The following is a 24,143-nucleotide window of genomic DNA, read 5'->3' as shown; positions in this document are numbered from 1 at the left end:
TCCATGTATCTTTTTGAATTATAGTTTAGTCTGGGTATATGCCCAGGAGTGGGATTGCTGGATCATATGGTAATTCTATTTTGAGTTTTCTGAGGAACCTCCATACTGTTTTCCATAGTGGTTGTATCAACTTATATTCCCACCAACAGTGTAGCAGGAGGAACCACTCTTACTTAGAGAATAACTGAACTTCCAGAATTTTCACAAGACATCCTGTTTGCCTTTCTTAAAAGCTGATTCTCTCATTTAAGGACATTATCTCCCAAATACCCCTCTCAAGTGGAAGCTAATCATTCTTCCATTGCCCTTGATAATTCATGTATAAAACATATCACACTTATATTTACATGCTCAATATATATCTTGTTCAGTACTGCATCTCCATTTGCATTTGCCACTTCCAAGGCCAATTGTCTTCACATGGTCATATATTTTTGTAGAATTTCCAAAGATATTTTAACAGAATTTAAGAGTGCTTTCTTTTCCCAACTCAACTTCCCTTGAATCATGCTTCTTATGTCTGGTGGCTTAGGAGTGGCTGCAGATATTTTGGGGATCTGATGAAGAGTAAGTTGCCACAGAAACCTGACTTGATGAAGATCAAATAAAGTTCATTGTATGGAATTGTATAAAGGACATTGTCATGACCTGGTTAATTAATGTCTGTAATTTTCAAATAATATTTAAGTTTTTGCATAAGAAAACTTGAAATGCCTTGGAATTTTATAGTTACCAAGAATTCTAATAGAGATTTTCAGTTTGACAGTTTGAATTTCGCACGATATTTTGAACTAGTTATAAAGCTAAAATAAAAATTTCTAATCTATTAATATGAAAAATGAACTTAAATATACTTTACTCTGATTCCCCAGAAATTAGAGCCTGAGACAAAGGGCTTATGTACTACTTTATTATTAGGGAGGGTAAACCCAGAGAGCAGAAGTGAGGGACAGGGAGCAGAGAATGCCTGATACAGGGCTGGCTGCTTCTAAGGGAGGCAGATGGCTCTATCACTGGAGTATACCCCAGAGTAGGTATCAACTGCACCTCCAAACCATATTTCAGTGGGGAGAAAAGAGGAAACATGGACTGCTCACTCTCTCATTAGTCAAAGGCTCACCTCTCGGTGCTCCTCTGAGTTTGCATAGGTGAGTCTGGGCATTAACAGTTGAATCCCAGAGCAAGTGTTAACAGAGAAACCCTAGGGTATGAGAAAAAGAGGAGCTGTCAGATTGCACCACATGAAGTCAGACAGCCTTTGCAGAGCTACAAGAAACAGGCAACACAAACAGGACTGAAATGATGTATTAGAAATGTCTGATATACAAGAGGAAAGCCAAAATTATCTTTCTATTCTCTCTATAGAAAATATTGCAAAAATCATTGAATATATAACCTAAAATTGTAAGGGGAAAAGGTATTATACAGGTATAGCAGGCAAATAGTTAATGAAATGTTATATTTTTTCTGGATATTTGATCATGGAATTTGCCAGAGTTTTAAAATTTATAATTTGTTGTGATTTCTCATTTTAAATACATTGCCTTTGTAATTAATTTTATATTGTAATTTTATCTTTTTTCTAGGAAGCCCCTACGATATATAGGATTTAGGGCTCACAAAACCTGGATCACTCCTGTGCTCAAGTTTATCTTTTCTGAAAACTAATAAAAAATTTTTTTTAATCAAAGTATAGTTGATTTACAATGTTGTGTTAATTACTGCTCTACAACAAAGTGATTCAGTTATATACATATATACATTCTTTTTTTATATACTTTTCCATTATGGTTTATCATAGGATATTGAATATAGTTCTCTGTGCTATACAGTAGGACCTTGTGGTTTATCCATTCTATGTATAATAGTTTACCGCTGCTAACCCCAACCTCCCACTCCGTCCCTCCCCCAATCCTCTCCCCCTTGGCAACCACCAGTCTGGTCTCTATGTCTGTGATTTTGTTTCTGTTTCGTAGGTAGGTTCATTGGTGTCATATTTTAGATTCCACATATAAGCGATATCGTATGGTATTTGTCTTTCTCTTTCTGACTTACTTCACTTAGTATGGTAATCTCTAGTTGCATCCATGTTGCTGTAAATGGCATTATTTCATTCTTTTATAACTGAGTATTCCATTGTATATATATATATATACCACATTTTCTTTATCCATTCATTGTCAATGGATATTTAGGTTGTTTCCACATCTTGGCTATCGTGAATCATGCTGCTATGAATGTAGGGATCCATGTATCTTTTTGAATTATAGTTTAGTCTGGGTATATGCCCAGGAGTGGGATTGCTGGATCATATGGTAATTCTATTTTGAGTTTTCTGAGGAACCTCCATACTGTTTTCCATAGTGGTTGTATCAACTTATATTCCCACCAACAGTGTAGCAGGAGGAACCACTCTTACTTAGAGAATAACTGAACTTCCAGAATTTTCACAAGACATCCTGTTTGCCTTTCTTAAAAGCTGATTCTCTCATTTAAGGACATTATCTCCCAAATACCCCTCTCAAGTGGAAGCTAATCATTCTTCCATTGCCCTTGATAATTCATGTATAAAACATATCACACTTATATTTACATGCTCAATATATATCTTGTTCAGTACTGCATCTCCATTTGCATTTGCCACTTCCAAGGCCAATTGTCTTCACATGGTCATATATTTTTGTAGAATTTCCAAAGATATTTTAACAGAATTTAAGAGTGCTTTCTTTTCCCAACTCAACTTCCCTTGAATCATGCTTCTTATGTCTGGTGGCTTAGGAGTGGCTGCAGATATTTTGGGGATCTGATGAAGAGTAAGTTGCCACAGAAACCTGACTTGATGAAGATCAAATAAAGTTCATTGTATGGAATTGTATAAAGGACATTGTCATGACCTGGTTAATTAATGTCTGTAATTTTCAAATAATATTTAAGTTTTTGCATAAGAAAACTTGAAATGCCTTGGAATTTTATAGTTACCAAGAATTCTAATAGAGATTTTCAGTTTGACAGTTTGAATTTCGCACGATATTTTGAACTAGTTATAAAGCTAAAATAAAAATTTCTAATCTATTAATATGAAAAATGAACTTAAATATACTTTACTCTGATTCCCCAGAAATTAGAGCCTGAGACAAAGGGCTTATGTACTACTTTATTATTAGGGAGGGTAAACCCAGAGAGCAGAAGTGAGGGACAGGGAGCAGAGAATGCCTGATACAGGGCTGGCTGCTTCTAAGGGAGGCAGATGGCTCTATCACTGGAGTATACCCCAGAGTAGGTATCAACTGCACCTCCAAACCATATTTCAGTGGGGAGAAAAGAGGAAACATGGACTGCTCACTCTCTCATTAGTCAAAGGCTCACCTCTCGGTGCTCCTCTGAGTTTGCATAGGTGAGTCTGGGCATTAACAGTTGAATCCCAGAGCAAGTGTTAACAGAGAAACCCTAGGGTATGAGAAAAAGAGGAGCTGTCAGATTGCACCACATGAAGTCAGACAGCCTTTGCAGAGCTACAAGAAACAGGCAACACAAACAGGACTGAAATGATGTATTAGAAATGTCTGATATACAAGAGGAAAGCCAAAATTATCTTTCTATTCTCTCTATAGAAAATATTGCAAAAATCATTGAATATATAACCTAAAATTGTAAGGGGAAAAGGTATTATACAGGTATAGCAGGCAAATAGTTAATGAAATGTTATATTTTTTCTGGATATTTGATCATGGAATTTGCCAGAGTTTTAAAATTTATAATTTGTTGTGATTTCTCATTTTAAATACATTGCCTTTGTAATTAATTTTATATTGTAATTTTATCTTTTTTCTAGGAAGCCCCTACGATATATAGGATTTAGGGCTCACAAAACCTGGATCACTCCTGTGCTCAAGTTTATCTTTTCTGAAAACTAATAAAAAAATAAACAAACAAGTTTTCTTATCCCATGTCCTCATTTGGCACCAAGCCTTTCCCTCTCTTCTCTTCACAAACAAGGTTTTTCAAAGACTAGTTCGTGTTTCCTGACTCCTCTCCCTCCACTCATATCTATTTCTTAAACTGCTCCCACTTGGTTCCTACACCCTTGATTCCCCAAGAAGTGCTCTTCTTAAGGTCACCAGAACCCTGTATTATCAATTCAATAGACACTTCTGCTCTTTTTCATGAATACCATTTCTGTGGAGTTGCTGCAGATGCCTGGCCCTGGCTTTTTTATACTCTTTTCTTCTAGTTCTTTTTCTATGCATCTGACAATTCCTTCACTCCTTGAATTCTGACGTTGACCAGGGCCTCCAGCCTTCTGCTCATCTTACTCTAATCTGACCGGTCTCTTCCAGTGACTTAATCCAGGACTTTAGTTGTCTTTTAGGAGGTTCCTGTCATTTCCTGCTCATATTTAATCAATCAACTTTGGTCCTCTGACATGTTCTAGGAAGAAAGGGTTCTCTGCTAAAGACAAGGGCAATGGAACTGATTTGCTTTTTTAAATGTGTCTGAGTAACATCTATTTATATATGATGGAACTATATTTCCTTGAGAAATGGTGTCTTTTTCTCTACTGTGACTACCTGGATATATCAGCAGTAACTTCCTAACTGTTCTTTTTTTCCACCAATCTAGTGTGTCTTCCATATAACTGTTACGTTGATCACTTAAAAAGGAAACTTCATTACCTTGTTTCACTTAGAAAAAAATCTTCTAAAGGCTTCTATAACATTCACGATAATGTTCAGATTGCTTTAAAAAGTCTATATCAAAAATTAAATTGTATAGGTTTATGAACTCATTGTACAAGGTGAAAAAATATCTTTCAAAGATGTATAAGAAACACCAGTAGCCTTGTTCTTGGATTTTTCTGTAAATTATATACAAAAAAATATAAGCCTGAAACCTCTCATGTCTAACAATATATAGTGGACATCTCTCCAGATTAATGGCTATGGTTCTAATTCAGTCTTTTTAACAGCTGCATAATATTCCATAACATCATTGTACCAGAATTTATTAACCATCTTCATATTGATGGACATTCAGGTCATTTCCATGTTTAATCAGTACATAAAGTATTGTAATACACAGTATTAGGTACACATTCCAATGTAATTCTTATGTAACTATGTACTCATCTAACAATTCCAATAAAAGTATAATGAGATTTCACTGAACATACATGCATCCTGTGCCCTTCTCTAAACCAGATATTATGGTGAGGGGAGTGCAAACCTCCTATTGGCTGGGCTGAGTCATGTGGCCATGCCTAGATTTGGGGTAGAGGTCAATTCCCTTATTCTCAGCCCATGTACTTCAGGTGGAAAGAGTGACTTCTTGAAGGAAATTGGTGTGCTGCTAATGAAAGAAGGGAGAATGAAGTTGGGTGGCTAAAACATAGCAAACATCTTAGAGTAACAGGAGCTAATGGCCTGTTCAAACACTGAGGCAAGTGAGTCTACAACATGCTCCCATGTTGTAGACAAGGATTTCATCCTATGGGAGCATAGGAAGAACAGAAACACTGAGGCTTTGAAGTTCTATACGTGTATCACTTTATTAGTAAAATCTGACTCAAGAAAAGTTCAGTTAGCCTAAAGCTATGGTGGGCGACTTGATCAACTTGGAACACATGTCCATTTTGTTTACCCTATAAAGGTTATATACCCTATCTAGAATTGAGAAGTGAATATTCTCAGCAACATGTAGGAGTCAGTAGTAACTAATTAACTTTGATTTCTAAGAACTCAGAGGTTTTTCCAAACAGAATCCATGTATCGAGTAAGGGTATGTCTAGGCCCACTTCTCTGGAGGAGCTAAAAGTCAGTGGCCTGTGTAGCACACGGAATGCCCTTTGTTCAGTCTGTCAGTAACCTGCCCAGAAGCATTCCACACGGTGTGAAGCTCCTGACTTTTTATGTGCTTGTGTGGGCACATACCCAAAATTAGCTTTCATTATCAGATTTATAAATGCATCAAGTTTTCCTCTATTCCTGGGACAAATAACTTCATTTGATGAAGAAATGAAATGTGTAGCTGATAGGCCATTTGTAGTGACTCAAGATTCTTATCTTCCCACTGTCCCAATGTTAAGAGATTCCAAATATTTCCACCACCTCCTTTTGAATCAAAGAAAATATAAAACTAGTTTAAAAACAGAGAAAGAGAAGAAGGTTAGGAGGAAAGAGGAGGGAGAGAGGGAGAGAGAGTTGGAGGGAGGGAGAAGAGAATTGCACAATACCTTAATATTTCCTTAAGTAACCATCCTTCTTTCTAATTGTTAACCTAGAAAAGTGTCTCAGGTTCACCTTTCCTTCCATATGAACCTTAAATTGGCGATTAAGGAATGCAACACAGGATTTAATCTTTCATTTCCTTTTGTTGGGTCTCATTGTTAGTATTTTCTCCAATTCTAAACTCTTTATTTATGGAATTATTGGTACTTAGCCCTTATTCCTTGCAATGAGAACTTAAAAAAATTTTTTTTTTGATGTGGACCATTTTTTAAAGTCTTTATTGAATTTGTTGCAATATTGCCTCTGTTTTATGTTTTGGTTTTTTGGCCAAAGTCTTAACCACTGGACCATCAGGGAAGTCCCTGAGAACTTTTAAGTGCATAAATTTTTAAGAATTCCAGGTTCAGAATAAGTTCTGAAAAGCTTACAAAAATACCTCTGATGCTCAGTATTCAAGATATCACTCTGTCATTTCCACTACTAACACCCAGGCTTTCTAAGAAATAAGTTTTGTCAATGGCTAACTTTCATTCATATGAGATACGTTTAATGAGGGGGTGTTTTTTGGATAATGCTATGATTTTTTAAAAAATATTTATTTATTTATTTATTTATTGAAGTATAGTTGATTTACAATGTTATATTAGTTTCAGGTGTACAACATAATGATTTGATATTTTTATAGGTTATATTCCATTTAAAGTTATTATAAAATATTGGTTATATTTCCCATGTTGTACATTATATCCTTGTATCTTATTTATTTTATAGTGTTGACTGAAAAAATGCACAACCTAAAAGTTGAGAATTATGATTTACTTGGCAGACTTACTGAGGACTAAATCCCAGGAGACAGCCTGTCGGATATCTCTGAGGGACTGTTTCAAAGGGGATGGGAGGAGCAGGATATATAGGAGTTTTTGAAAAAAAAAAAAGGACATCTCAAGCTATTGAATTTAGCACTTTTCTATATATGAGAAGATGCAAGAGTCTGGCCTTAATGAAATTATTCCTTTGATATGCACCTTAACTGTTTAGAGCCAGTGTCTTGTTTTTTTCTCCATGATGCACCTTCGGGGATGGCAGCTGCAGTGGCTGATGGCCTGATGGCTGCAACATCTTTTATTTACTGATATGGCAGGCATCATTCTTTGTCCACAGTATCTAGTACATTGCATCTCTTAATCCACTTCCCCTGTCTTGTCCCTCTTACCACCCCTCTCCCCACTGGTGACCACTACTTTGTTCTCTGTATCTATGAGTCTGTTTCTATTTTATTATATTCATTCATTTTATTTTTTAGATTCCACATATAAGTGAGATCATGTAGTATCTGTCTTTCTCTATCTGACTGACTTCACTAAGCATAATACCCTCTAGGTCCAGATTTCATTCTTTTTAATGGGTAATATTCCATTCTGTATATATATCACTTCTTTATGTATTCTTCTGTTGATGGGCACTTAGTTTGCTTCCATATCTTGGCTATTATAAAAATAATGTTGCTATGAACATTGGGTGTATATATGTTTTCTAATTAGTTTTTTCATTTTCTTTGGATATATACCAAGGATTGAGGATGCTGGATCATACGGTAGTTCTATTTTTAATTTTTTAAGGAACCTCCATATTGGTTTCCATAGTGGCTGTACCAATTTTCATTTTTACCAACGGTGAACTAAAGTTCCTTTTCTCCATATCCTCACCAAAATTTATTATTTGTTGTTTTTTGACTATAGCCATTCTGACAGGTGTGAGGTGATAGCTCATTGTTGTTTTGATTTACATTTTCCTAATGCTTAGTGATGTTGAATATCTTTTCATGTGCCTGTTGGTCATCTGCATGTCTTCTATGGAAGAATGTCTATTCAGGTCTTCTGTCCATTTTTAAATTGGGTGTTTTTGTTGTTGTTGTTGTTGTTGAGTTGTATGAACTATTTCTATATTTTGGATATTAACCCCTTATCAGACATATTTGTAAATATCTTCTCCCATTTAGTTGTCTTTTCATTTTGTCGATGGTTTTCTTTGCTGTGCAAAAGCTTTTAAGTTTAATTAGGTCCCATTTGTTTATTTTTACTTTTGTTTTCCTTGCCTGAAGTGACAGATCCAAAAAAATATTGCTAAGACTTATGTCAAAAAGCATACTGCCTATGTTCTTTTAGGAATATTATGGTTTCTGGTCTTACATTTAGGTCTTTAATCCATTTTGAATTTATTTTTGTACATGGTGTGAGAAAATTTTCTAACTTCATTTTTTACATGTAGTTGTCCATTTTTTCCATCGCCAATTTTTGAAGAGACTGTCATTTCCCAATTGTATATTTTGATCATAATCTCTTGGGACTCGAGGGTAGGGGGATATGCGGGGATGGCAAAACCATTCTTGCCCATGTTTCTGTAAAACCCTAAGGAGTTGCAGGAAGTGCAAAACTTCCTTAAACCTTGGTCGATGTGAGGGATGGGAAGCTATGTCGTCTTTGGGATGATTCTCTAGTGATACCTCACCTCTGCCAAGGAGATTTTTGTTGTGTGCTGTATGTATATGTGCAAAGGAGAGCCCAGGACATGGGCCCTCCTTTTCCCTTTCTCTTTTGGGAAACTTTAGGAGCTCTAAAATCAAATAGTTGAAGATTGAGATCCAGCTCTATCTTGGGTAAATTCCTGTCACTCTGGGTGTAGGGTTTTTCATCCGTGGAGCGGATTTTAGAGTAGTATCTATCTCAGAGGTGGTCGTGAGGATTAAATGTGCCATTTACATCTAGGATATTGAGAATCAAGCCTGGCACATGGTCAGAGCTTAGTAAGGGTCAGCTCTTAACGATGATTAGTTACTGTTTTCATCCTCTGCCCCCAGCCTACATGGTTGAACAAGTCCCTTTCTTCTACTTTCCCAGTGATTTTTCTTCCTACGTTTCTTGCATTTGCAGAAGAGTCTAACAGGTCCTATGTTTCCTTCTTTGCCCGGCATATGATAGGTGAGCAAGTACTGAGTGGGTGAAGCTGAGGAAGCAGCCTTCACTGTAGGGAGGCGCTGTTGACCTTCCCTCTCGTTCCTCCTCATCTTCCTCCTTCCTGACCACTAGCACACCGCGGCCCCCATTGTACGTGTCTTGTATCACCTTTGGGTCATCTAGGCAGGTTGAGTCACACCTTATCTGAAGTATAATTGATTTACAATATTAGTTTACAATAGTGTACAGCCTAGTGATTCAATGTTTTTATAGATTATACTCCATTTAAAGTTATTGTAAAATATTGGCTATATTCCATGTGCTGTACGATATATCCTTGTATCTTATTTATTTTATACCTAGTAGTTTGTACCTCTTCATCCCCTACCCCTGTGTTACCCCTGCCCTCTTCCCTCTCCCCACTGGTAACCACTACTTTGTTCTCTGTATCTATGAGTCTGTTTCTATTTTATTATATTCATTCATTTTATTTTTTAGATTCCACATATAAGTGAGATCATGTAGTATCTGTCTTTCTCTATCTGACTGACTTCACTAAGCATAATACCCTCTAGGTCCAGATTTCATTCTTTTTAATGGGTAATATTCCATTCTGTATATATATCACTTCTTTATGTATTCTTCTGTTGATGGGCACTTAGTTTGCTTCCATATCTTGGCTATTATAAAAATAATGTTGCTATGAACATTGGGTGTATATATGTTTTCTAATTAGTTTTTTCATTTTCTTTGGATATATACCAAGGATTGAGGATGCTGGATCATACGGTAGTTCTATTTTTAATTTTTTAAGGAACCTCCATATTGGTTTCCATAGTGGCTGTACCAATTTTCATTTTTACCAACGGTGAACTAAAGTTCCTTTTCTCCATATCCTCACCAAAATTTATTATTTGTTGTTTTTTGACTATAGCCATTCTGACAGGTGTGAGGTGATAGCTCATTGTTGTTTTGATTTACATTTTCCTAATGCTTAGTGATGTTGAATATCTTTTCATGTGCCTGTTGGTCATCTGCATGTCTTCTATGGAAGAATGTCTATTCAGGTCTTCTGTCCATTTTTAAATTGGGTGTTTTTGTTGTTGTTGTTGTTGTTGAGTTGTATGAACTATTTCTATATTTTGGATATTAACCCCTTATCAGACATATTTGTAAATATCTTCTCCCATTTAGTTGTCTTTTCATTTTGTCGATGGTTTTCTTTGCTGTGCAAAAGCTTTTAAGTTTAATTAGGTCCCATTTGTTTATTTTTACTTTTGTTTTCCTTGCCTGAAGTGACAGATCCAAAAAAATATTGCTAAGACTTATGTCAAAAAGCATACTGCCTATGTTCTTTTAGGAATATTATGGTTTCTGGTCTTACATTTAGGTCTTTAATCCATTTTGAATTTATTTTTGTACATGGTGTGAGAAAATTTTCTAACTTCATTTTTTACATGTAGTTGTCCATTTTTTCCATCGCCAATTTTTGAAGAGACTGTCATTTCCCAATTGTATATTTTGATCATAGATTAATTGACCATATGTGCGTGGGTTTATTTCTGGTCTCTCTATTCTTTTCCATTGATCTATGTCTGTTTATGTGCCAATAACATACTGTTTTGATTACTGTGGCTTTGTAGTATATTCTGAAGTCAGGGAGCATGATACTTCCAACTTTGTTCTTTTTCCTCAAGATTGCTTTGACTATTTGGGGTCTTTGGTGGTTCCATACAAATTTTAGGATTATTTGTTTTAGTTTTGAAAAATGTCATAGGTATTTTGATATGGATTACACTGAATCTGTAAATTGCTTTGGGTAGTATGGCCATTTTAACAATATTAATTCTTCCAATCCAAGAGCACAAGATATATTTTCATTTCTTTCTATCATCTTCAATTTCCTTCATGTTTTATAGTTTTCAGTGTACAGGTCTTTCACCTCATTGGTTAAGTGTATTCCTAGGTATTTTATTATTTTTGATGTGATTTTAAATGGGATTTTTTTCTTAATTTCCCTTTCTGTGAGTTCATTATTGGTGTATAGAAAAGCAACAGATTTCTGTATGTTAATCTTGTGTCCTGCAACTTTTCTGATTTTATATATTAGTTTTAATAGTTTTATAATAGTTTTTAATAGTATAATAGTTTAATAGTTTTTGGTGGAGACTTTAGGGTTTTTTATATAAAGGATCATGCCATTCTGCAAATAGTGATGGTTTTACTTCTTCCCTTCCAAATCGGATGCCTTTTATTTATTTTTCTTGTCTGATTTCTGTGGCTAGGACTTCCAATACTATGTTAAATAGAAGGGAGAGAGTGGGCATCCTTGTCTTATCCTGAAAATAGAGGAAAGGTTTTTAGCTTTTCACCATTTAGTATGATGTTAGCTGTGTGTTTGTCATAAATAACCTTATTTGTTGATATATGTTCTCTCTATACCAACTTTGATGAGAGTTTTTATCATGAATCAATGTTGAATTTTTGTCAAATGCTCTTTCTGTGTCTATTGAGATGATCATATGATATTTATCCTTCATTTTGTTAATATGATGTATTACATTGATTGATTTGCAGATGTGAACCATCCTTGCATCCCTGGAATAAATCCAAGTTGATCATGGTTTATGATCTTTTTCTATATTGTTGGATTCGGTTTGCTAACATTTTATTGAAGATTTTTGCATCTATATTCATCAAAGATATTGACCTGTAATTTTCTTTTCTCTTTTTTAGTGTCTGGTTTTGGTATCATGGTAATTGGGCCTTATAGAATGAATGTGGGAGTGTTCTATCCTCTTCAGTTTTTTGAATAGTTTGAGAAGGATATGTATTTGCTCTTCTTTATATTTTGGTAGAATTTCCCTGTGAAGCAGTCCAGTCCTGCACTTTTTTTTGCTGGGAATTTTTTATTACAAATTCAACTTCAGTTCTAGTAATCAGTCTGTTCAGATTGTCTGTTTCTTCTTGATTCAGTCTTTGTAGGTTGTATGTTTCTAGAAATTTGACCATTTCTTCTAGGTTGTCTAATTTGTTGGTATATAACTGTTTATATTATTCTCTTACAGTTTTTTTGTGTCTCTGTGGTATTGATTGTTATTTCGCCTCTTTCATTTCTTATTTTGTTTATTAGGGTCCTCTCTTTTCTTCTTAGTGAGCCTGCTAAAGATTTATTAATTTTGTTTATCCTTTCAAAAAACCAGTTCTCATTTTCTTTGATCCATTCTATGCCTTTTGAATCTCTATTTAATTTATTTATTCTCTGGTCTTTATTATTTCCTTTCTTCTGCTGACTTTGAGCTTGTTTGTTCTTGTTCTAATTCCTCTCTTTTCTTCTTAGTGAGCCTGGCTGAAGGTTTATTAATTTTGTTTATCCTTTCAAAAAACCAACTCTTGGTTTCATTGATTTTTTGTTCTGTTGGTTTTTTCATCTCTATTTATTTCCTCTCTGATCTTTCCTATTCCCTTCCTGCTGCTGACTTTGGGGCTTTGTTTGTTTTTCTTTTTCTAATTCCTTTAGATGGTAGATTAGGTTGTTTATTTGAGATTTTTCTTGTTTCTTGGGGTAGGGATTAATCACTATAAATTTCTCTTTGAACTGCTTTTGCTGTGTCTTGTAGATTTTGGAAATTTGTGTTTTCATTTTCATTTGTCTCAAGGTATTTTCTGGTTCCCACTTTGATTTCTTCATTGATCCATTGGTTTTTTAGTAGCATGTTGTTTAGTCTTCCCATGTTTGTGTTTTTCCATTTTTCTTTCTGTAATTGATTTCTAGCTTCACACCATTGTAGTTGGAAAAGATGCTTGATATAATTTCTATCCTCTTAAGGTTGTTGAGACATGTTTTCTGGCCTATCATATGATCTGTCCTGGAGAAATTCCATGTGCATTCAAGAAATTCCATTCTTGAAAAGAATGTGTATTCTGCTGTTTTGGGATTGAATGTACTGTAGATATCTATTAAGTCCAACTGGTCTACTGTGTTATTTAAGGCCACTCTTTCCTTATTGATTTTTCTGTCTGGATGATCTGTCCATTGATGTATGTGGGGTGTTAAAGTCCCCTGCTATTATTGTGTTACTGTCAATTTCTCCTTGTGTCTGTTAATATTTGCTTTATATATTTAGGTGCACTTACATTAGGTGCATATGTGTTTGTGAATATTGTATCATCTTTTTGTATTGATTTATTTGTTATTATATAATCTCCTTCATTGTCTTTTATTATAAACTTTGTTTTAAAGTTTACTTTGATATGAATAGTGCTACCAGAGCTTTCTTTTCATTTCCCGTTGCATGGAATATCATTTTCCATTCCTTCAGTTTCAGTCTGTGTGTTTCTTAGCTCTGAAGTGAATCCCTTGTAGGAAGCATATAGAATGATGTTTTTGGTTTTGTTTTATAAAATCAGCTACCCTATGTCTTTTGATTGGTACCTTTAGTGTATTGACATTTAAATTGATTGTTATATACTTACTGCCATTTTGTTATTTGTTTTCTGTAGTTCTTCTCTGTTCTTTTCTTCTTCTTTTAGTGTCTTCACTTGTGGTTTGATGATTTTCTTTAGTGTTATGTTTATGTTCCTTTCTCTCTAGTTTTTGTATATCTATTGTAAGTTTTTGATTTCTGGTTACCATGGAGTTCAGATATATTGAACTATAACTATATCTACTTATTTTAAACTGATACTTATTTAACTTAAACACATTCTAAAAGTTCCACACTTTTTTCCTCCCCCACAACAGTGCTTTGTGTTTTTGATGTCATATTTTCATCTTCATGACAATCCCTTAACTGATTATTGTAATCATAGCTGATTTTTCAATTTTTGTCTTTAACCTTTGTACTAGCTTATTTCAATTGTTGAACCACAGTCTTTAAATTTTCCTTTACCAGTGGAATTTTTCCCCTCCTGTAACTTCTTGTTTTTTGTTGTAGCCTTTTCTTTTTCACTTAAAGAAGACCCTTTAACACTTCTTGTCAGGTCAATTTAATATTGATGAACTCTTTTATTTTTTGCTTCTCTAAGAAGTTATAGCTTCTTCAGTTTTGATCGATAACCTTGCTGGAGAGAGTATCCTAGGTTGTACATTTTTTTTCTTTCAGGACTTTAATTATATTACACCACTCCCTTCCGGCCTGCAGTTGCTGCTGAAAAATCAGTTTATAGTCTTCTGGGGTTTCTCTTGTATGTGACTCTTTTTTTCCTTTTGCTGTCTTTAAATCTTTACCTTTTGCCATTTTAGTTATGATATATCTTTGTGTGGGTCTCTTTAACTTCATCTTATTTGAGACTCTCTGTGCTTCCTATACCTGGACATGTGTTTAATTCTTCAGTTTTTAGTCATAATTTCATCAAATATATTTTGAACTATTTTCTCTCTCTCTCTCTCTCTCTCTTCTCCTTCTGGGACCCCTATAATGTGAATGTTAGTATGCTTGATGTTGTACCAAGGTCTCTTAAACTTTCCTCATTATTTTTAATTTGTTTTTCGTTTTGCTTTCCTGACTGTGTGAATTCCATTATTCTGTATTACAGATTACTTATGCATTTTTCTGTATCACCTAATCTGCTATTAATTCCCTCCAGTGTATTTTTAATTTTAGTTATTGTTTCTTTAGCACTGACTGGTTCTTTATAATATTTTCCAGTTCTTTGTTAAAATTCTCGTTATGTTAATCTGTTCTTTTCCCCAGTTCAGTTAGCATTCTTATTAGTATTGCTTTGAACTCATTATTAGGTAAACTATCTCTGTTTCATTGGGTTTTTTCAAGGGCTTTTTTCTTATTTTTTCATGTGAAACATATTCTTCTGTCTTCTTAATTTGTTTAACTTTCTCTGACTCTATGAAATGATGTGAAACACTTACCTATCCTGATCTTGAAGGCATCCCTATGCAGTCTGCATATTCCCAGTGTCCTTGTGTGTGAGCATCCCTATGTAGTCTGCATGTGCCTGTGTCTTTGGTGGGAGAGCTGTATCTGAAGTGATTGTGAGCTCCTCTTCCTCTGTGCTGGCAGCCACCACCTTAGTGGGTGGTCTGGAATTGGAAGGGCTTGAGCCAGAGCCAGGTGCAATTCAGGCTTCTACTATGCTCAGTGGTCATCACAGTCCAATTGGGTTTGGGGCCTGAGGGGCTGGAGCAGTAGCAAAGTAGGGTTTCTCGAGTGTGATGGCAGTCTCCACCTTGGTTTGAGGTGGAGGTGGGAGGTAGCTGGCCTGAGGGCTTGGGGCTGCACTTCCATGCTGATTTTACTTTTTCCCCAGTGTGTGCACCTTGGTTAGAGGCTGGGTCAGGGCCAGAGAGGTTGGTGCCACACCACTGAGCTGCCGCCTCCCAAAGGTGAACAGGAATGCATAGGAAGCTCTTCAATGATGGTGGACTCTTCCCTGGATCAAGCTTAGCTCCCTTATGATTGTGCACAGGGGTGCACTCTGGTGGGGTAATGCTATGATTTATCATGTAGTCTGACTTATTAGGATAAAAATCTTACCTTTGGTTTTAAAATAAATATCTCCTCTTCTACTATAGCCAAATGCAGTAATTCACCTGTGAGCTCAACATTTAGAATTGAAAATCATTGTTTGGTTTTTCTTTGGCAACTTCCAAAACATGAATACAGTGCTTTAACATGATTTTGAGAAATGAACATTTTCAGAATTGACCAAAGCTTCCCATTTTTGTAGAAGATAGGGGGAAGCTATCAGTGCTTTTTGGAGAGTGGCATTTCCTCAGTCATTGTTCACAAATAAGGTTGGTTAGATCATCTAGCAGGGGGTCCCTTTATCTAATTTACACAAGGCTACTGAATGATCTAGCAGCAGGTGGGGTTAGATGTGGGCTGGTCGCAGAGGCCAAGAGCCTGTAAGAGCTTTGCTTGAGCAGGTCAACACGGGTTCAGCTTTCTTAGTATTTTTACAACTATTTTCTTTCTTGTGTATTGGAAGTTGGAGAAACTAATGAGACAATTAACTTGTACTACTTCTTGTGGAAGAAGTTACTTCTTGTAGAAACTCAGTTCTACAAACACAACTTCTAGTGATGGTACCATGTATGATAGAGATTGAATGGGACTTTACCTTTCACTTCTGCGTTTTGAGTAAGCAGTCTTCAGAAGACTATCTTTAACATTTAGCAACTTAATTTCTAGACACTCATTATTTAGGAACTAAATTGCTTAGATGCTATTTTAGATGATTCAAAATACAAATTTTTAACGATATTATATAGATTTAGGGATTATGAATTGGAAGTTCAAAGTTGGTAATATTATTTAATATTTTTTAAGGATAAGTGTTTCAGTCCTCTTCAGAATGTGAGATTGAACACCACAGCATCAAATGACCTCTTACTTTCTGCTTCCTCCAAAAACTAATACATATATGTTTGCTAGGGGTCCTGTAACAAAATACCATAAGCTGGGTGACTTAAACAACAGAAATTTATTGCCCCACAGTTCTGGAGGCTAGAATTCTAAAATCGAGGTATGAGCAGAGTTGATTTCTTCTGAGATCTGTGAGGGAGAAATTGTTAATGTGCCACTCCCCTAGCTTCTGGTGGTTTGCTGGCAACTTTTGGTGTTCTTGGCATGCAGAATCATTACCCTGATTTCTGCCTTCATCTTTGTATGGCATTCTTCCTGTGTGCTTATGTTTCTTCACATGGCATTCTTTTATCAGTCTTATTGGATTATAAACCCACTGTATTCTGGGATGACTGCATCCTACACAATTACATCTGCAATGACCCTATTTCCAAATAAGGTCATATTCTGAGGTGCTAGGAATTAGGATTTCAACATATGAATCAGAGTGGGGAACAGTTCAACCCCTAAGAAAGCCCAAAGGTGTTTCATGAAAAGGATTGACATTCTGGGAGCAGTGAATTCTACTGGAATAGTTGTTTCATTGAGTTGTGGTAACTGTAGTTTTCTGTGTAGTATTTGAAGCTCCATAGCTAAATGCTGCAGTCTATGAAATACTGCTGTTCTTGTATTCATGCTTGAGGGGAATAAACCAGTGCCTCTGAGTCTAAGCTGCCTGGGCTCTCTATAAAGAAGTGAGGTCACTAAGCCAAGAAAATATAAGAAGTGAGGTCACTAAGCTAAGAAAATATAAAGTCCCCAATAGAGCAGCTCTCTGTATGTAATTCCAGCACCAATTAACAACTTCAGATACACTATTCAATTTCTAGACATGATCTTTTGCAGTTCCAGTTTTCTTTAGTTTTCTAAATAATTGCTATCATATAAATCCAAATAAAACTGGTCTGAAGCTGAAATAAAAATATGTATCTTAAAATATAAAATATCATCTCTGTGATAAACAGTTCTCATTCTCACTAGCAGTGATTGGTCACTTTCTAGCAATCTCAGCCAAGAGATTGTAGTAAGTGCAGAGGCAGAATGAGCTAACTACCTGCTTTCATGTTCTTCCTTGGCAGGGGTCAGTCACTCTGTCTAGGGAAGCCATTTTCTCTACATTAACTGTAGCCTGGGTTGGAGGGGCAAGGGGTGCCAGTGGTAAATGTCCAACTTCACACTCAGGGTCCCTCAAAAGGTGGGGAGTGTTCATAAGCCCTGAAACTGCTGATAATATTGACATGGGAATATGGAGTCTCTTCTACTATAATAACCATTATCACACCTATAAAACATGTTTTCTTAAAAACTGCATCTTTCAAAGTCTTCTAGTGACCATTCTTTAGTGGATATATCGGACCTGCATTACTAATACATGATTTTTGATTTTTAAAAATAGTCAGCTATCTAAAGATCTCATTATGGGTTTTCTCCAATCAATCAATCAATCTCTCTCTCTCTCTCTCTCTCTCTCTCTCTCTCTCTCTCCGTTTCTCCTCTCATTCCTAATCTATCCCATTTTGGCACCCTTTGGCCTAATACCCATTAAAAAAAAAATAAATATATTTATTTATTTTTGTTTGTGTTGGGTCTTCGTTTCTGTGCTAGGGCCCTCTCCAGTTGTGGCGAGCGGGGGGCCACTCTTCATCGCGGTGCGCAGGCCCCTCACCGTCGTGGCCTCTCTTGTTGTGGAGCACAGGCTCCAGACGCACAGGCTCAGTAGCTGTGGCTCACAGGCTTAGTTGCTCCGCGGCATGTGGAATCTTCCCAGACCAGGGCTCGAACCTGTGTCCCCTGCATCGGCAGGCAGATTCCCAACCACTGCACCACCAGGGAAGCCCCCCATTATGTTTTTATTCTTCTATACTTTTGTTTGTTGTGTTGCTTTTGCTCTTATCTAAGTGAGATTAAATAATACAAATATCTATCAGTATTTGCAGCAATTTTCCCCCAAAGTAATAGAGAGTTCTAATTTTGCTCTGATTGAATTGAACACCCTGTTTTATTAAACATGGAGAAAAGTGTAGATAATTCTACTAATTTGTAAGTGACTCTAACTAGTTAATATTTTCATTATTTTTGGAGGATTTAACATATTTTAGTTTGTATGAAAATATGTATGTTGGTTACAGTATGAACCAGAATAACACATGAATCAGAGAAAGAAAATTTATGCAGTTTCCTCTCCTTTTTGGAGGTGGGTATGGGAGGGTGGTTTGGGTTTTTTAGTTTTTTCTATGGAAGGAGTACTTGAAATTTTAAAGCATTGTGTTTCTGAATTAGTTCATTCCTTCATTTTGGCCATTGTTCATTGTCATATTAGCAGAGAAGTAGATTCTCACTTAGAGTGTACAACACTTGCTTAATGTGAAAGCTCAGTATCAGTGTCATTTGAGATTAAGGAAGTGTCTACATGATTTCTGGTCTTTGAGATCGTTCTTGTAAAATCTACTGAAGTGATATTTTGCGTTTATAGGTCTAGAGATCTTTCAAAGATTGCAGTTAGAAATGTTTTCCATGATTATTCTTATTTTAATTTGATAGGAATATGAGATCCAAAGAAATTCTGTTTTTTGAACTAATTTTTTATAGATTTCACTTGGGAAGAACAGAGAGTGTGTGTGTGCGCGCGCGCGCGTGCGAGAGAGAGAAAGAGAGAGAGAGAGAGAGAGAGAGAGAGAGAGATGAGTTTTGTAATAAAGCAAACAAAAAGTACCTATTCACAAGGCAAGAGCAGAGAATCCAGCTGCTTCTGGTTTTGTATTTACGTTTGCTGTTGCAGGTGGAGTAGAAATGTAGCCAAATAGGGTACTTCCGGCAAACTTGATTCTGTTGGTATTTACCACATCTCTCAGAATTTAGTGTCCATGCAATTCAGCCAAGGTGCTTTTGTTAAATATGCCACATGCATATTTCCCTTTCCCCCCATCACTGATTTAGTAGATCTGGGTGATCTGAAATGTAGGCAACATTTTTTCTTACTTGGAAGCACTCTGTATTTCTTTCTCTTGATAGGTAATTTTTATCAGGTAACTCATTCTGAAAATGGATGAGAAAAAGTTGCTTTTTAGTTTTCCATATGACTGATTTAATGCACACAATGTTTTTACACTGTTGCTTACACTACAATAAATGCCAGGAGGTGTTTGTTATTGGGGTGGGGGAAAGTTTAGCTTTATAATGCTAACCTGGCTTGGAGACCTGCACTTTAACATGGCCTTTCTCAACAGCAAGATTGCTGCCTCTCATCCTGCCTGTGTGAAATTCTAGAGCAGCCTCTGCCACTGACTCTTCTATAACAACTTTTTATTTGTCTTCACCAGACTTTTAGGAATACATTGTCAGCAAACAAGCAACCCAAGCAGGTTTTTAACACTGAAGAAGGGACTGGTTATTGGTAGATCTTTCATGCATTTTAATTGTAACTGAAATATCTTTTACTTCTTGAAACAACATATTAGATGTAAAAGTAGAGTTTATTTATTTTAAAGAGATTAAACTTAACTTTAAAATAGTAAAAGTTAAACAGTAAAAGGTACTGATATGGGAATCAGATTGCCAGGCTCCATAGTGTGAATAATTAACTGGCCTGATGTTCAGGTAATCTAGTTCTAATGCCAGCTCCTTCCTCAAATCTTTTTGTAGCTTGTCAAGTCCATTATGCTCAATCAAATGGCTATCATTAAACCGTGTAAACTTGAACGGATTATCAGAACCTAGCTGCCTATCTTGGAGAGGCAGCAGTGAGTGGTGGCTTAATTCCCTGCCCAGGAATTGAACCTGGGTAGCCTGTATGAAAACCAGGAACTTTAGCCACCAGACCACCAAGGGCTATAGGCTAGAAGTTATTTTTCCTCGGCTCTCGCTCCCAGTGAAAAATGCATTTCTCATGGAGGCAAAAACTGTATAAACAGGTACAAAGTTTATTATTAGAGACATAGCACAACAAGTGGGATAGAACACAAAGAAATTGTTTAGTTAAGATAGAAACGAGGCAGAGACGCACACCCAGAGAGAAAGGGTGTGGGCGTCCTACCTAATGAGGAGAGCGGCAAAGAGGCGGTAAAGTCACTTATATAGGGCAGTTCTTCAGGGTCTTTTTTACCTTTGGCCAATTATCTGGTTTCTTCTTCCACACCTGACCTGCCGTAGGACGCTTCCCAATACGCATGCCCAACTTTTTTCCAAAATGGATTTCAGCCCAGGGGTGGCCTTAGCGTCACATATTATGAGGTGGTGCCCCCTCCTTTTTGAGCCTTTCTGCGCATGTGCAGTGTCTCCCTTGCCCCAAGGATGAGAAATGCATGACCTCTTGATCTTTACTCAGACAAGGTTTAGCCCCTCTCTGTTCCTGCCATGACTGTTATCTTAGAGTGTCCCCAGGAGACAAAGCCTAGCTATTTACCCTGTTCTGTTGTTATTTCTATTTCAAAGTGCAAACAGGAGGCTGTTTGTAAATATCTAACCTGGAGCCCACCTATCTCCTGTCTCAGGAAATGTAAACAGGAGGCTAGTTGTAAGTGTCCAGCCTGAAGCCCATCTTTTTCTCTCCCCAAGAAATGTAAACAGGCGGGCAAGCTGTAAATCTCTATCCTGGGGCCCATCTATCTCCTGCCTCAGAACTAGCTGTTTAATGCCAAGGATCAGTGGCAAACAAGATCACTTTAATCAATTTATACTCATGCACACTTTGGTCACGTTTAAATGGCTAGTGGTAATTTAGACATGTCTAGAAAAATTTTCTATGTGCCTGTGACAAACAAACTCTGCAGGCAGTAGTATCTAAGGAGAACAAAAATGAACAGTTTTAAGGTACACCTTACTTATTCTTTGATTTAACGAAGTTGATTTTTTTTCACTCTAAGAAATTGTACCTGAATACAGGCTAGGGTCCAGTTTTAAGACATGCATGAATTCACACACTGGCCCAACACTGGGATACACAATCTTAGGCCAGCCAGCTAGCCAGCCAACCAGGCACCTTTGAATGTGTGCATCCTTTTTGCCTCAGCCTTAATTACCTTTCATGTCAGTCTTCTTATTTTTCAGTGGTATTGCTACTAGTTCTGCGTATCTCACAGATGCTATTGTGTGAATAGAATGAACATGTGAAAATGATTCTCAGTTTTACCAGGAAGACACTCTGAGTTAATGTCTTCTTGTAGCCATCTCTGTAATCAAGTAAAAAGTAGTAGGCCAAAAAGAATGGTTTTAGAAATGAAATATAAATATGAGCTAATGAGTGAATTTTCTGTTATTTAGGACAATGATGCTAGTCTTTCACTGAGCAAGTAGAATAATTAAATCATAATTCCTTTCATCATTAAATAAACCAATATCCATTCTACTTTGTAATGGACTGTATCTTGGGGTTATAAGATGGTCCTATTTACCCTGGTTCTTTTTCACAGGGTTGGCCTTTGCTGTTCTCTCATCTGTGCACCCCGTATTTGGTTTGTATGGGTCTCTGTTTCCTGCCATCATTTACGCCATATTTGGAATGGGACGTCATGTTGCCACAGGTAATAATTTCTGTCTATGCTTATGCTTCTCATATTACTAATGAAGGGGACTCAGAAGTGATCATTTGTTACTGATTACATTTCCAATGTAATTCTTACTTTACTACTGAAAATATTAGGGCAAATATTATCAGCAAATAATATCAGCAAATATTAGGGCAAGACATTTAACTTTCTGTGCCTCAACACATACTGTGATTTATTGCTATATTACTATGTAACCAAGGTTATTGTTAAAGATTCTGTTCATTTTTAAGTTTTAAAAAGACTGTAAGAGAAGTATAAATGTTCTGAATTTACAATGAAATGAAAATAAGCACTCTGAGGAAAAGACTATAAAATTTAGTTACTCAAATATTGAAAATTATTTTCCATGTAATTAATATTTAAACAATCTTTTAAGTTTCTTCCAAGCTAGGTTCTACAATGCCCTCTAATTAGTATATCTCTTACATTGCCTAGCATTTCATTACCAAATAAAATGTGAACAAGTAATCTGATAATAGAGCAGCCTGGTTAAAAACAAGGGCTTGGAAGTTAAATAGACCTGGGTGTGTGTCACATTTGGTGTTTGCTATCTGCATGAGCTTGGGCAAAGTTTTAAAGGTCTATTTGCTGCTTTCTTGATAGTAAAATGTCAAAAAAAAAATCATGATTGTATTGATGAGATAATTGATATACAAGTGTCTAATTTATTACTTGCTACATAAAAATTAATAAAAGCTGCTATCATTACAAAAATGATACCTTAATCTTAAATATTATGGTAATAATAATAAAAGTACTCAAGAGGAAATATCCATAGAGGCATTTTTATCCATTTTGTTTATGCAAGATATCAGTCTATAAGCAAGTAATACCATTTTGTGTCTATTTCTTCAGTGGTCAGTTTGTGTTATTGAAGAAAACTTTATTTCCTACAAGAAAAATTTATTATCCCATAGTTTTAGAGATCAGAAGTTTGAAATGAGGCCCACAGGGCTAAAATTGAGATGTCAGTAGAGCTGCATTTCTTTCTGGAGGTTCTAGAGAACAATTTGGTTTTCTTAACTTTTCCAGCTTCTAGAGGCTTCCTGAATTCTTGGCTCAAATGCTTCATTTTCAGAGCCAGCAGGGAAATCTCTTTCTGATTATAATCTTTTGCTTCCATCCTCCATGTTTAAAGGACCCTTGTGATTACACTGGGTACACCTAGACAATCCAGGATAATCTCCTTATCTGAAGGTCAGTTTATTAGCAACCTTAATTCCATCTGCAACATTAATTACCCTTTGACATGTAACATAAGGTATTTACAGGATGTGGATGCATTTGGAAGGCCATAATTCTGCCTACCACATTGATACATGCATTTTCTCATGCAGAAATTAACCCATAAAGTAATGTTTTATTTATGTAAATTTGGCTTCTTATATAATCAGCTTTGTCATGGAGGATAGGATCAACAATTATCAGACATTTACAACACTGCTACCTAAAGTATGGTCCACGAACCAGCAGGATCAGTTTTATGTGTAATCTTGCTAGAAATGCAAAATCTTTTTCCCACTTCAGATCTATTCAATCAGAATCAGCATTTTCACACAATCTCTATTTTTTTAACAAAAGTATCTATCTATCTACTACACATGTATGTTTATATATGTACTTAAATTTGAGAACCTTAGGTGTACTATTTATTAGATGCTTTATTAAGAGCTTTACATATGTTATTTTATCTTAATACAATTATTTTAGATAGACATCATTATTTGCATATTTAGGTTAAAAAAACCTCTTAATTTCATAAAGTTTTCTGTGAGAGCACAGATTAAGTTGTAGGTGCATAGATTACAACCCAGGTGTGGCCAAATCTGAAGCCCAAGCTTTTCCTCTTTACAACCAGCTGCTCAAGAATGCAGTTTCCTTTTGTGTTGATGTAAAGGGAGAAAAGCACAATAATGAATTAGAAGTTCTTGAAGCCTATTATATTCAAAATTTCCTGCTCCCTAATTTCCTAGGGAAATTTATTTTCATTCTTAAAAACATTTAAATACGTCATTAGCAAGAAAAAGCAGATTATTTTTAGAGCTGAACTCAAAA

The 24,143-nt window shown here is 35.9% G+C and overlaps 1 protein-coding gene across 1 annotated transcript in view; it reads left to right on the top strand.

Moving 5' to 3' along the window:
- The window catches only part of SLC26A7 (solute carrier family 26 member 7), a 208,020-nt gene that overhangs the window by 30,923 nt on the left and 152,954 nt on the right, over positions 1-24,143 (top strand). The window contains exon 2 of the mRNA XM_024115908.3: positions 21,951-22,061. Within this exon, the coding sequence (XP_023971676.1) occupies positions 21,951-22,061 (111 nt within the window). The remainder of the gene's footprint in view (positions 1-21,950; positions 22,062-24,143) is intronic.

Source organism: Physeter macrocephalus, chromosome 15 (assembly GCF_002837175.3).
Source record: "Physeter macrocephalus isolate SW-GA chromosome 15, ASM283717v5, whole genome shotgun sequence".
NCBI lineage: Eukaryota > Metazoa > Chordata > Mammalia > Artiodactyla > Physeteridae > Physeter > Physeter macrocephalus.
Note: the sequence above shows the minus strand (reverse complement) of the source record. Positions and strands in the feature narration are given on the sequence as shown.